At 36.6% G+C, this 16185-nt stretch overlaps 1 protein-coding gene across 1 annotated transcript in view; it reads right to left on the bottom strand.

The window, feature by feature from the left end:
- Positions 1 to 15943, bottom strand: part of LOC105004806 (guanylate cyclase soluble subunit alpha-2-like) — a 64146-nt gene extending 48203 nt beyond the window's left edge. The window contains exon 1 of the mRNA XM_010862537.1: positions 15847 to 15943. Within this exon, the coding sequence (XP_010860839.1) occupies positions 15847 to 15943 (97 nt within the window). The remainder of the gene's footprint in view (positions 1 to 15846) is intronic.
- Between the last annotated feature and the right edge of the window lie 242 nt (positions 15944 to 16185).

Below are 16185 nucleotides of genomic sequence, written 5' to 3'. Positions count from 1 at the left end.
AAGAATTGATGCTTTTGAACTGTGGTGTTGGAGAAGACTCTTGAGAGTCCCTTGGACTGAAAGAGATCCAACCAGTCCATCCTAAAGGAGACCAGTCCTGGGTGTTCATTGGAAGGACTGATGTTGAAGCTGAAACTCTAATACTTTGGCCACCTGATGTGACGAACTGACTCATTTGAAAAGCATCCTGCATCCTGATGCTGGATGAGGCTGGTGCACTGGGACAACCCAGAGGGATGGTACGGGGAGGGAGGAGGAAGGAGGGTTCGGGATGGGGAACATGTGTATACCTGTGGCGGAGTCATGTTGATATATGGCAAAACCAATACAATACTGTAAAGTTAAAAAATAAAATAAAATTTAAAAAACAAATGAAAAGTCCCTGATGCTGAGAAAGATTGAGGGTGGGATAAGTGTACGACAGAGGATGAGATGGCTGGATGGCATCACCAACTCAATGGACATGAGTTTGGGTAAACTCTGGGAGTTGGTGATGGACAGGGAGGCCTGGTGTGCTGTGGTTCATGGGGTCGCAAAGAGTCAGACACGACTGAGCAACTGAACTAAACTGAACTGAAATGGGATCTGACAACTAGAGAAAAAATATATTCTTAGTAGGGAAATAAGTGATATTTTGTTTTTAAAAAATGAAGAATACACACAGATCTAACTTTAGTAACAAGAAAGGAAAGCTAACTAAGGAAGAAAGGAAGCCATTATTTATGCATTGCATTAAGTATAAACAAATCAATATGCCAATCAAATGGCAGAAATTTTCAATCCATTATATAAGAATTGCATATATATATAATAACTTTTAAATTAGAGAAAATAAGATGATTTTAAAAAATGATTGAAGATAAATGTTAGACAAAAATTTTCAAGAAACTAGAAGAAGAATAAAAGCACAGAAGAAGAGTATTAATATCAAACAAGGTGAAATTAAGGTTAAAAGTGCTAATCAGGATAGAGCCATTATACAACAAAATCACAACTTACAAATAAGACCTAAGAGACATAAACCTGCAAAATTGTAGGTAAATATGCTAAGCATGAGTAATTAAGAATTGATTGCTAATGAGTATAGGATTTCTTTATGAAGTGATAAAATATTCCAAAATTGATTGTGGTATCAGCTGCACACTTATCTAAAAACCCAGTTTAAATGAGTGATTTTTATTGTATGTGAATGATATTTCAATATGGGTGTGACACATTTTAAAATCTAAACTTAATCTAATGAAAAAACTCTAGAAAACTATAGAGGAAATTTGAGTTGGGTTACAGTGAGAAACTTTAATATATCTCTCTCAGAAACAGATGGATCTGAGAAAAAAGAGCAAAATCATAGAGAAATTAAATAAAAATAAATTCAAGAAAATATTCAATGAAAGTTTAATAAAAATAAAATGTCATTAGTAAACTGTAACACACCTCTTACAGAACTAAAAGGATCAAAGATTTAAAAAACATAGTTAAATATGAAGAACTATAAAATTTTAAAAAGTATTGGAAAAATGACATTAAGTAAAATTTAGTAACAAAGCCAATATGTGCAGACATATGTATATGTATATACACAGGTATGCATATTTATAGTGTTTGAAAAAATTACAAAAATTGCTCAAGTATTTAGCCACAAAATTTCAATAATATAATTTTAAGTAAGATTTTGCTGATCACAATTTCTAATAATAATATCAATAACAATAATAAACACATTAAAAAGATAATCAGAAAGCTTTATTTAGAAGTGAAACACCACCCTTTCTTGAATTAAAAGCAAAAATTGAAATTATAATTTCTGGAAATCAGTGAAAAGGAAACTAATTCATTCAAAATTCTATGAGGCAAAACAGTCACTGTACTCAAATAAAAATATGTATCATAAATATTTTCAGCAACAAAAGTAAGTAAATAAAATCTTTCAATTAAGAAAATTAATATTGAGCTTAAAATTAAAAGATAAAAGCTGAAATTAGTAAATTAAAACTAAATTAGGAGTGAGAAAGAAGATATAGTTCCTCTTAGGGACAAATAGAGGAATCACAGGAGAAGGCAATGGCACCCCACTCCAGTACTCTTGCCTCGAAAATCCCATGGATAGAGGAGCCTGGTGGGCTGCAGTCCACGGGGTCACTGAGGGTCGGACACGACTGAGCGACTTCACTTTCACTTTTCACTTTCATGCATTGGAGAAGGAAATGGCAACCCACTCCAGTGTTCTTGCCTGGAGAATCCCAGGGACGGGGGAGCCTGGTGGGCTGCCATCTATGGGGTCGCACAGAGTCGGACACAATTGAAGTTACTTAGCAGAGGAATCACAAAACAGCCATACAATGTTCTGCCAACAAATGTTTAAATGTAACATAAATGGATAATTTTCTAGCAGCACATAAATGACAAAAATTGACCCAATATGAAATGGACAACCAGAGTTTTGGATAGCCTTTAAAAATATATAATTCCAAAGTTAAATATTTCCAGGCCATAGAAAACAATTAAAGCTACTCATTTCTTTTTTATTAAATCCACATAACTTTAATGCTAAAACTTGATACAGTATACTATTCAGTATACATATACAGTATACTATACAGTATTCATATTCTCTTATGAATATTCAATATTAATAAAATAGCATCAAATAGAGTTTAACAGTCTATAAAAGAATGATGCATCATTACCAAGTAGTACTCATATCACAAATGAAAAAGTAGTTTAATATTAAAGAATCAATAGGCATAATAAACTATGGTATTTATAAAACTATGGTATTTATTTATGGTATTTATGGTATTTATAAATTTATGGTATTTAGAAAATAATATTGTTTTATCAGTAGATTCTGAAAAGTCTGAAACTTAACAGTTTACTCAGTCGTGTCCAACTCTTTGCGACCCCATGGACTGTAGCCTACCAGGCGCCTCCATCCGTGGGATTTTCCAGGCAAAAGTACTGGAGTGGGTCGCCATTGCCTTCTCCAGGGGATCTTCTCAACCCAGGGATCGAACTGGGTCTCCAGCGTTATAATTACAGACAGATGCTTTATCACCTGAGCCACCAGGGAAGCCCAATAGTAAAGAATCTATAGGCATAATAAACTATGGTATTTATAAAACTGAGAAAATATTGTTTTATCAGTAAATTCTGAAAATTCCAAAACTTAACAGTTTCAATAAAAATTTTGAGCAAAACAGGGATATAAAGAAACTACCCAAATATAATAAATGCTGCTATTCAAAAATCAGAAGAACATTCCAAATAAAATCAGAAATGGGCAAATAAGCTTGTTACCACAAGTGTTCTTCAGTATTATCTTGGAGATTCTAGCAGATGCTATGAGATATAAGAAACAATTAAAATCATATGTTTTTGCGAACAAAGAATGTACACTTAGAAAACCTAGAAAGTCTTTTAATTTCAATGCTCTTTCTTGCATTTTTGTTAAAAAAAAACACATTATTTTATAAGAAATAACACCTACTAGAGCTAATAAGTAAACATTGTAAGTAGCTGAATATAAAAGAGAGAAAGAATCTATAGCTTTTTTAATATTAGCAGTAAAGACCAAGAAGTAGAAATGTGAAAACAGCCTATTCAAAGCAACAATGAAAGCTATAGAAATCATAAGAATACATTTAATAAGAAAGGCATAGAACTTACACTACAAAAATTATTAAAACTTAACAGAAAACAGAAACTGAACAAATTTTTTAAATTCCACATCAAAATATAAAGACTCAACATTATAAAAATATCAATCCTCTCAAAATAAACATATGAGTTTAATGCATTTCTAATTATAGTCTCAACATGTTTTCTTATTAATACATTAAGTTTTAAAATTACTGATTCACATAAAAGAATAAATAATGATAATAAATAATAAATGCCTAGAGTAGCCAAAAATTCATGAATAGGACTACTAAGAAGAATCAGATATTGGAATAAATAAAATGCACTATAATAAAAATGTTTATTTCTATAGAAACAAAGAGATTATTAGGTCAAAAGGAAGAATTCAAAAGCAAATCTGTGTATATAATTTTTAACATATCACAAACTAGTATTTTAAATCAATGGAGAAAGAATGGTCAATTTACTAAATGGTATTAGCCATCTGAAAAACTAAAAATTAAATACCATCTCACAACACTGAAAAAAATAAAATTTAAGATCAATAAAAGTTTAAAGTTAAAAAAATAATGATAACAATAAATACTGTAGAGGGAAATCTAGGAGAAAATTATGTATGCCCTAACCAAAACTGGCAAATATATACACAAAAATACCTAAAGATATATGTGATATGTCATGATAAAAAGCTGTTAAAACTATCAGAATATTGTATAGAACACAATTTTATTTTAGTAAAAATATAAATGTGTGTGCATGTGTGTGTGTGTGTGTCTATGAATGTGTGTGCATATGGTGTATCTCCCCTGACATTCTTTTTTTTATTATTATTATTGGAGTATAATTGGTTTACAACATTGCGTTAGTTTCTGCTGTACAATGAAGTGAGTCAGAAATATGTACACCCATGCTGCTGGTGCTGCTGCTGCTGCTAAGTCACTTCAGTTATGTCTGACTCTGTGCGACCCCATAGATCGCAGCCCACCGGGCTCCTCTGTCCCTGGGATTCTCCAGGCAAGAACACTGGAGTGGGTCGCCATTGCCTTCTCCGATGTATACACATATTCCCTCCCTTTTCGACCTTCTTCCCACACCTTCATCCCACCCATCCAGGTCACCACAAAAGCATGCAGCTGAGTTCTCTGTTCTCTAGAGCAATGCCCACTAGATATCTGTTTTACACATTATAATGCATATGTGTCAACCATTAACTACTCCTAATTTGTCCCACCATCCCCTTACCACCTTGTGTCCACATGTCTTTTCTGTAGGTCTGCATCTCTATTCCTATCTTAGAAATAGATTCATCTGTACAACTTCTCTAGATTCCACATATATGCCTTAAAATATAGTTTTTCTATTTCTGACATATTTTACTTTGTATAACAGACTCTAAGTCCATCCACATCTCTATAATTGCCCAATTTCATTTTATGGCTGAGTAATATTCCATTGTATATTTGTATCACTTCTTCACTATCAATTAATCTGTCATCAACAACTTGGGTTGTTTCCATGTCCTGGTTATTATTGTAAGCAGTGCTGCAATGAAGAGTGGGGTACACACATCATGCTGAAATATTGTTTTCTTAGGGTACATGCCCAATAGTGGGATTACTTTTAGTTCTTGAGAAACCTCCATACTACTTTATATGGTATCTGTATCAATTTACATTCCAACCAACAATGGAAGAGGGTTCCCTTTTCTCCAGACCCTCTCAAGCAATTATTCTTTACAGATTTTTTTTGACGATGACCATTCCGAGAGGTGTAAGGTGATAATTCATTGTAGTTTTCATTTGAATTTCTCTAATAATTACTGATGTTGAGCATCTTTGCATGTGTGTATTGGTCATCTGTTTGTATTCTTTGGAGAGTTGCCACTTTAGGTCTTCAACCCATTTTTGATTGGGATGTTTATTTTTTGATATTGAATTCCATGTTGTTGTTCAGACACTCAGTCATGTCCAACTTTTTGCGACTCCATGGACTGCAGCACACCAGGCTTCCCTGTCCTTCACCATCTCCCAAGTTTGATCAGACTCATGTCCATGGAGTCAGTGATGCCATGCAACCATCTCTGTCTCCTTTTCCTGCCTTCAATCATTCCCAGAATCAGAGTCTTTTCAATGAGTCAGTTCTTTGCATCAGGTGGCCACAGTATTGCAGTTTCAGCTTCAGCATCAGTCCTTCCAATGAATATTCAGGACTGATTTCCTTTAGGGTTGACTGGTTTGATCTTCTTGTAGTCCAAGGGACACTTAAGAGTCTTCTCCAACACCACAGTTCAAAAGCATCAATACTTTAGCATTCAGCTTTCTTAATGGTCCAACTCTCACGTCCATACATGACCACTGCAAACACCATATCTTTCACAATATGGAGCTTTTTTGGCAATGCAATGTCTCTGCTTTTTAATATGCTGCCTAGGCTTGTCATAGCTTTTCTTGGAAGGAGCAAGAGTCTTTTACTTGCACAGCTGCAGTAACCATCTGCAGTGATTTTGGATATACTACTTTCCAAATTTTGAATGACTTCACTGTTCCATGTGAAAGAGAAAGAGAGTTCAAAAAAAAAATCTACTTCTGCTTTATTGACTATTCCAAAGCCTTTGACTCTGTGGATTACAACAAACTGAAAATTATTCAGAGAAGGCAATGGCATCCCACTCCAGTACTCTTGCCTGGAAAATCCCATGGATAGAGGAGTCTGGTAGGCTGTAGTCCATGGGGTCACTAAGAGTCCGACACGACTGAGCGACTTCACTTTCACTTTTCACTTTCATGCATTGGAGAAAGAAATGGCAACCCACTCCAGTGTTCTTGCCTGGAGAATTCCAGGGACGGGGGAGCCTGGTGGGCCGCCGTCTATGGGGTCATACAGAGTCAGACATGACTGAAGTGACTTAGCAGTAGCAGGAGTGAAAATTATTAAAGAGATGGGAATACCAGACCACCTTACCTGCCTCCTGAGAAATCTGTATGCAGGTCAAGAAACAACAGTTAGAACTGGACATGGAACAACAGACTGGTTCCAAATTGGGAAAGGAGTATGTTAGGGCTGTATATTGTCACTGCTTATTTAACTTCTATGAAGAGTATATTATGTGAAATGTGGATGGATGAAGCACAAGCTGGAATCAAGATTGCCTGGAGAAATATCAATAACCTCAGATATGCAGATGACACCACTCTATGCAGAAAGTGAAAAATAACTGAAGGGCCTCTTGATGAAAGTGAAAGAGTGAAAAAGTTTAAAAGACTTAAAAGTCAACATTCAGAAAACTAAGATCATGGCATCTGGTCCCATCACTTCATGGGAAATAGATGGGGAAACAGTGGAAACAGTGTCAGACTTTATGTTTTTGGGCTCCGAAATCACTGCAGATGGTGACTGCAGCCATGAAATTCAAAGATGCTTGCTCCTTGGAAGAAAAGCTATGGCCAAACAAGACAGCATATTAAAAAGCAGAGATATTACTTTACCAACAAAGTTTTGTCTAGTCAAAGCTGTGGTTTTTTCCAGTAATCATTTATGGGTGTGAGAGTTGGACCATAAAGAAAGCTGAACACCAAAGAATTGATGCTTTTGAACTATGGTGTTGGAGAAGACTCTTGAGAGTCCCTTGGACTGCAAGGAGATCCAACCAGTCAATCCTAAAGGAAATCAGTCCTGAATATTCACTGGAAGAACTGATGCTGAACCTGAAACTCCAATACTTTGGCCACGTGATGGGAAGAACTGACTCATTGGAAAAGACCCTGTTGCTGGGAAAGATTGAAGGCAGGAGAAGGGGATGACCGAAGATTAGATGTTGGATGGCATCACTAACTCAATAGACATGAGTTTGAGTAAGCTCTGGGAGTTGATGATGGACAGGGAAGCCTGGCATGCTGCAGTCCATAAGGTTGCAAAGAGTTGGACATGACTGAGTGAACTGAACTGAACTGAACTGATCTTGCAGATACTTACACCCAAATTCCTCCAGAAAACTTTCCTTGACAATCATAGGCTGAGATGGATGCCTCCAATTCTTTGATTTCCAGAGCACTTCCTAATATTTATCACACAAATATTGGGCTACTAGCAGGCCCACCCCCTCAACCAGAGAATCTCTTTGAAAACAAAGGTTATGTCCTTTTGACTATTCATTACTTTATTTAAAAAAAATGATAACATTTGTTCTGTATCAGTCTCAGTGAGCACTAAAGAAACTATGGTGTTCAGAATAGATGTGGATCTTACCCATATTGAGCTATGTGAAAGATAGTATAACCCAGTAATTGTACACATAATCCAACAACTGTACGGAGAAATCACATTATGATAAGTATTAGGATGATAAGGTAGAGAATCCTATGAGAGCATATAACTGGGACCTAATATAATCACCGAGTCAAAGAAAACATCCTTTAAAAGGTGGCACATCTGAAAGATTTGTAAAATTCAACTAGGCAGCCAAGAAGGAGGAAAGAAAAGCCATTCCAGACCAAAGGAACATGTACGCAAGCATCTTGGAAGAGAAACTAAAATGACACTTTTGAGAAACTAAACAAAGACCACTATTGTAATCCTAATCCCTGGCACAGCTCCTGTTTCTAGTAATATTTTGAATGAATAGATGAAAGTATCAGTTAATGAATAAACAAATATGGCTGTGTGTGACTGACCACATCTCTATATATAATATATACATATCACATAAGATATATATTATGTAATATCTATAATGAATATAGACGCTTGTTGGGTGCATGGGCATACATATAGCTTTTTCATTGCTATTTTTCATGCCCTCCAGTGTTCACTGGCAGGTATTTTTACTTAAGTGTGGGCAAGTTATACTAAATGACTAATTTAATAGGTGTTAATGCTTACTTATCCTTTGACAAATTCTTGTCCCTTTGCCAACAAACAGCCTTAAGTGAGAACGAAGAAATGGACAGACTCAGGGCAGCACATCTATAATCATGTGGCCTTATCAGGGCTCTGTGTTATCCTTGCCATCAGAAGTTGCCCACCTGTCAGGTGATGAAGAGCTCATCACATTTCACAGTCTTCCTTCCTTAGCATCCTGATACGTCACTGTGTAAGACACTAAGCCAACAGTCCCACAACAGTGTGGTACAGATTCAAAAAATGCACAAAGATGAGCTAATTAAGAAGAGGAGTTACAGAAGCATCTGCCTCAGCCTTGTACCCACACCCTGGTCCCCACTTCTGAAATGCACCAGCCACACTGTGAAAATACGTCAACGTCTCACAGGCTTTCAAATCTCTCTCAGAGAGGTACTCTTGGTATTTCTCATCCCTGCACTTTTTACCAGTCTTTTACTTGGTGGCTAAGAATTTAAGGAAGAGAATTATTATGTAAATAAGTGGATTATGATTTCTGCTAATGATAACTGGCCCAATTCAAATTGGAGGCCACAATAAATGACTGTGTGCTTAGATGCTCAGTCGTTTTCGACTCTTTGTGCCCCATGGACTGTAGCCCACCAGGCTCCTCTGTCCACGGAATCCTCTAGGCAAGGATACTAGAGTGGGTAGCCATTGCTTTCTCAAGGGGATCTTCCCAACCCAGGGATCAAACTTAGGTCTCCTGCATTGCAGGTAGATTCTTTACCACTGAGTCACCAGAAAAGCCCAGAAGAGCATAATCTTCACAAGGATGTATCCTAAAAGGGCTTACTCAGAGATGTTCATCACTGTTAATAACTTTTTACTATGCTTTTTATAATCACTAAATTGTGATTCACCCTCCTCAAATGTCCCAACAGTCTTAGGAGCTATGCCTCTATACAATTTGTGCAGAGAGGATTAACTTTTGGAATAAAAGTTGTATTCTTGAAAATAAATAAAATTAACAAGAATCTGAATTTTTTATAATTTCAAACTGTTTTTCAGTATCATATTTGATTTACCCTGTTCCATTCACACTTTTCATTCCTAATTTCCTTTTGATCACATACATATAAGATGTTACGCTGGGTATGAAAGTAATTTAAGGCTGTGAAAAAAGTATCAACGGCATACATAGGGACTGAACCCATAACCATTGCTTCTTTTGCCTCATAGGTGAGGCCACCCTAGGAATGGCTGAAACTAGCCAAAGCAGAGCAACTGTTCATATGTGTTACTATCTTAAAGTGAATCCGACAGCAACACTGAGCTATGTTTGTCATACCACACCTGAAGATATTCCACAAATAGAACACAGAAGAAAGCCTGAGACATTCAATAATTAATAAAAATGGTAGTCTTTTAAAATTGGGAGATAAAAAGACAACATACACTTGAGTTCTTCTGATACTGTAATGGAAACTACAATATTTTTCACTTAATGGCTTATTTGACAAAAAGTTATGTTCTTATGAATTCACTCACTTTTTTTTTTTTTGGCCATACTACCTAACATGTAACCAGAGGTCAATGTGTACCCTGCTGCAGTGGAAGTGCAGAGTCCTAATTACTGGATCACCTACTTCAGTTTTGCAGCACTGCTGTGTTCATTTTCCTGTGTCCTCTCCCAATTATTGTACGTACTCATACATATATTCCCTGGAGAAGGGAATGGCAACCCACTCCAGTGTTCTTGCCCAGAGAATCCCATGCACAGAGGAGATCCTGGTGGGCTACAGTCCATGGGGTCGCAGAGTCGGACACGGCTGAGCGACTTTCACTCACTCACTCACTCATACATATATTACAGTGGAATTCATAATATAATAATGCACATGAAACATTGTGTGTTTTTTTCCTTTTGTGTAATATTTCATCTGTAGTAGATTCTGGGAGCATGTGAAGCTATCAGCTCCAGGCTGAGTCTTGCTCTGGGAACTGCTTTCAACTGAAGAGAACTGCCTGCCCCAATGTCCATCCTTTCCCCAGGTCAGCCTGAATCCAGAAGTTAGTTTGGTTTGGAAGGTGGCAAGCTGTAATACAAAGGCAAGATATCCTTGCCTCAGTGGGGGACAATTCTGAAGAGATTAGCTGAGACATTTGCTGTGACTGTGCCTTTGCAAAGCAGTTTAACTTCTCTCCCCCATTCTACTTTCTTCACATCCTGACAGGAAAATAGTCATAAAACTGCTAAGCTGTGAAGACATGCTTTCTTGCATGAAAAAAGGATGACTAAAGGGTGGCGTTATGAACCACAAAGGATTATTCTCAGGTATTGAACTCTACTTTGGTTTGTCTTGTTGGGTCACTGATCCTGAGAGCACTATCCAATAGCCTTTCTGAGCATAGCTATTTCTCCATCTCAGAGCCTGTTTACTGGGGAAACAGACCTATAATAACATTATAAACATTTTCCTATGCTGAAGAATAATCCTGCCACACAGTTCTCAATGAAACAGTTGTTTAATGTTCTTATAAGCCATTTATCATATTTTAATTAACCATTTCCTTATAGCTTGACAGTTGGTTGTTGCTAATATTTTGTCAGAATAAATAGCATTAACTAAAGAGGATCCAGCCATTTTTGACGTTCACTATCTTGGACAGGAAGATCAAACCAGTCAATCGTAAAAGAAATCAACCCTGAATATTCATTGGAAGGACTGATGCTGAAGCTGAAGCTCCAATACTCTGGCCACCTGATGCTAAGATCCAACTCATTGGAAAAGACCCTGATGCTGGGAAAGATTGAAAACAAAAGGAGAAGGGGGCAATAGGGGATGAGATAGTTGGATGGCATCATCAACTCAATGAACTTGAGTCTGAGCAAACTCCAGGAGATGGTGAAGGACAGGGAAGCTTGGCATGCTACAGTCCATGGGGTTACAAGAGTCAGACATGACTTAGCAATTGAACGATAACTTATTATTTTAAGCTATTTCTTTAAAAAGTCAAGAGTGGGCCATTATTAAGATAATGATATAAAGGTTTCCTATTGATATGAAAAGTGAAGTAAACTAAAGTGAAAATCGCTCAGTCATGTCTGAGTCTTTGCAATCCCATGGACTATACAATCCATGGAATTCTCCAGGCCAGAATACTGGAGTGGGTAGCATTTCCCTTCTCCAGGAGATCTTCCCAACCCTGGGATCAAAATCAGGTCTCCTGCATTGCAGGCAGATTCTTTACCAGTTGAGACACAAGGGAAGCCCACTGATATTACAGGATTTATAAATCATAGCATCCCAAACATAAATCCAATAGTAAGATAAACCACCAGAATTCTAAGGAACTCAGAAATACTATTTTTTATATATTGTGTCTTTAATCTAAGACTCAGAATAGGATGCTTGAAAATCCCAAAGAGAAAAAGCAAATAGAATAGTCTATAATCAATTTCTGCAGCTAATTCTCCTGTACTTGGCTGAAGAAATCAGAATCTACACAGTACTAGCACCCAGTATATAGTAAATATTTGTTGAATACATCTATGTATGAATGAGAAATAAATATTCAGTTTGCTTTAAATTTTAATTTAAATTCAGGAAAGCTCATTAATGTAAAAATGTAGAAAATGCAGGTAATGTAGAAAATATGGACTACAGACTGAGAAGCACTTAGCTTTAAGTTCTTAAATCGTCCCCATTCACAAGCAAACTTGATATAGTAGCAGTAGTAATATATGTGGGTATGTAGAAGATAGTAGAGGGACTAAAGTGAAAAAATTAAAGAGGAATAAAATAAAATTGTAACTAATAAAAGCACTCAGAGTCAACCAAGAAAACAGTAAGTAAAGTTTATTATTACACCAGGACATACGTCACAAATTCATGGAGAGAAATCTCAGAGACTAGAAGATATTAATGAATATTCAAATTTTAAACTTGGGGCAGATGAGGAATGAGGGCCTGGCATATCTAGCGAGATGCACTGGCAATACTATAGACATAACATAAGATTTATCTCCTTTCTCTCTTAAAATGCCTCAACAAGAATCATTTCTCAAACCAGGCTGTCTCTTCGATGACTCATGAGCACATCTTGCTCATTGCAACATGTGTCCTGTCACTCTCAGTGCCTCTCCTGGTATCCTCAAAAGAGAGCCACCCCCACTGGACAGGCTTAAACAAGGGGACAAAGAGGGGAGGAATCCACTTCTCATGAAAGCGGGGGAGAAAATAATACATCTTCTAGGAGGCTGGCAACAGGAAAAACAGAAGCAGGAGAAAGTAAACCATACCAAAGGCTTAGTTTATTCTGATAGAGCTATTAATAGCTAATCCTAGAGCCACCTTACCTAGAACAGACATAAAACAAAAGTGTCTGAATTTGGGTCTTTTCTTTTTCCCACAAACTTCTGTCACTTCTCCAACCCTCTTTAAGTCCTAAAGAAACCAAAAGGTTATATAGGAGATCTTTCATAATATCTGATAGCAAACAAAAATGCATTATGCAAAAGGACAACCACATTCAGCACTTGACAGGAAAAATATACTACAAAGCAATAAGATATTGAATTCACACACAGTGAAAAATGCCCTATTCTTTTCAAAGCACTTCTTTACTACACTGAAGAAAAATCATAATTAAAAGTCAAAACACATGCTGACTTTTCTCAGTCCATTCCCACACCTTGCCGGAATATTGCTGCTATTTCCTTTCTAACTTCCAGAAGAATATTAAAGGTCAATATAGTTCGTCTATCCAACTAACAGTGAAATGATTGGCCAGATGGGCTAGAAGGCAAATAGATATTTGAGATTTTTTTAGCCTTGTGACCATGTTAACTTTGCTCCAAGTGTAAATCTCATGATGTAGGCAGTCTTCTTTTTAAACAATGAGCCAAATTTAAATTCCACTGTCTGCAAAATCTATACTACAGTAACACTTACCACTAACATCTCTGTTTTGGAAATCAGAACTAATCAAAGACTTATATAAATGAGCCAAAAATGAAGACACATGAAGCCAAGTTCCCAGGTGGTAATACCAAGATTTGCTCTATCTCACAAATCCCTCCTATTTGCCTAACATTTACACTAAGGTGAAAGCAGGGACCTCAGTTTGTGAATAGTAATGTTACTTGGCTGTTTGCCTCCCATTAGCAATTAGATTCATCCCATTGTTTAATTAAAACTTTTGTCCCCTCAAAATCAAGATTGTCATTCATAACAGCATGAAAGCATACATTTGAGTGTAGTGCTGAGGGGAGGGGAAAGAAAGTTAAGGGGACATTAGACATAAATAAGACCTGAGATGGTATCCATCTGCTTCATATGTTTGCTTAAGGTCACAATAAGTTTGAAATTTGAGTATAATTCATTTAAATCCTAATTCAAGTTTTAAAGAATTAAATATGTATATGTATCTAAAATAAAACCATTTTATAAGATACTTTGTCTATTACAATAAGGAAAGAAATGAATATCTAGTACATGCCGGATGCTTTGACCTGATATTAATTCTGAAGTTTGAGCTATGATAATGATTTTAACCATATACAGCTATAGTCACTGGGCTTTCTATCATCTCCTAGTTTGCTTTTAACTCCTATTAGCTCAATTTAAAAAAACTAAACAGTTACTTTAGTGTGATATCTTGCTTTAGATGAAGATTCTACTTAGCTAACTTTGTATAAACTACCATGTAGAGATGCAGAAAGCACTGTTATTAAATATAGAAACACTTTTATAACACACTGCAATATTATCTAATGACTCATGACAGACTGAGAAAACATATTTACCTTTGGTATTTAAAATGTCAGGGGAGCAATAAAAAATCAGAATCTAAAGAAAAGATTATGTCAATGAAATCATAACATCATTGTTATGACAAAAATGTCATAATGTAATAGTAAGACGATTATAAGAAGAAAGGAACAGGTCCTAGTATAGATGCCACTCACTGTAGTATCCAAAAATATGTAATTTGAGCAGTAGAAGTAGTCAATAGTTTTATCACTAAGTCAGGTCGTAAGGCCACAAAACTTGAGGAAACTAAAATCTATAGTTGGATATCAATTTGGGCATGGATTATATATTAATAGAATTGATGCTTTCATAGATGACATTAGGAAGAGCAAAATATACTCAAGTATAAAAATAGACTACAAAAGCTCTTAAACTTATTAATTTTTTTATTTTAGTTTTAGATTTTTTTTTTTAATTGGGGTTACAACCAAGTAAAAATAGAAGGTCCCTTTGGACCAGTGATCTATTTTAAGTATAATTTTATTCATAGCTTTTAGAAATGTTTTATGTTGATTAATTTTAAATTTAGAGGAAAATTGCAAGATTAGTACAAGAGCTTCCATATTCTTTAACAAGATTCACTGATTTGTTAAAAATTTACTCCATTTGCTTTATTATACTCTCTCTCTCTCTCAAACATGTGAAGACATACACGTCATTTGAGAGTAAGTGGCAGAAATTAGGAGAAGGCAATGGCACCCCACTCCAGTACTCTTGCCTGGAAAATCCCATGGGTGGAGAAGCCTGGTATGCTCTCTGCGAAGAGTCGGACATGACTGAGCGACTTCACTTTCACTTTTCACTTTCATGCATTGGAGAAGGAAATGGCAACCCACTCTAGTGTTCTTGCCGGGGGAGCCTGGTGGGCTGCCATCTATGGGGTCACACAGAGTTGGACACGACTGAAGCGACTTCGCAGCAGCAGACATTATGTCCCTAATGCCACTAAATACTTCAATGTGTGTTTTCTTAGAACAAGGATGTTCCCTTACATAAACTCAGTAAAATCACAAAGATGAACATTCAACACTGTTGTTCTTCAGTGGCTAAGTCCTGTCCAACTCTTTGCGACCCCATGAACTGAAGCAAGCCAGGCTTCCCTTGTCCTTTACTATCTTCCAGAATTTGCTCAAGCTTATATCCGTTTGAGAGAGCTAACTCTTAGGCAGGTTGGTAAGGAGTCCAGGGCCCTCAAGGAGGAGAAAAGAGTAAGCATTTTATTCTATTTGTCAGAAGCTTTCTTTATTCCCTTCTTCTCTGTAATAAAACTTTTGCCACACAAAGCTCTGAGTGACTGAAGCTGTGTCTTTGGTCCTGAAGTGAAATGCTCTCCTTCGGAGCTCATGAATCCAACACCATTTACCATAAGCTGTCATCTTGGGTGATCAGGATCTTCAAGACAAGGCAAGGACACTCAGAGCTCTAGCCTCTCTGCCTTCTCAGTATACACATTTTCTGCTTTACTTTACTAGCTCTATGGTGTGTCTGTGTGTGTGATTGATAGCAAGCCCAAGGCATACAAAAACAAGTACAAAAATCACTTTTTGCTCACTGGCCAATCCTCCACCATCTCTTTTGCTATCACATACATTGGTGTGGCAACACTCAGAAAAGACATCTTGGTTTTTGTTGTTGTATTTGTTGGTCATCCCTTCATGACTCACCACTTCTACTGCAGTCAGGAATATGCCCAGCAATGTACACAGGCACACGGAAGATGGATGTTTCCCCTAGGGGTCTTAGCTTGGGAAACATTCTGGAAAACTACTCTGTTATACTCCGGGTAGCATCAGAGGAAAAGGGGCAAATCAAACAGAGGTCTTGATGGTAAAGAGCAGGAAATCAATTTGGGATGCATCAGGTCCAGCGCCTCAATGGCAGAATGAGGACA

Source organism: Bison bison, unplaced genomic scaffold (assembly GCF_000754665.1).
Source record: "Bison bison bison isolate TAMUID 2011002044 unplaced genomic scaffold, Bison_UMD1.0 scf7180017858173, whole genome shotgun sequence".
Taxonomy (NCBI): Eukaryota; Metazoa; Chordata; class Mammalia; order Artiodactyla; family Bovidae; genus Bison; species Bison bison.
This window is presented reverse-complemented; position numbering and strand designations above follow the sequence as displayed.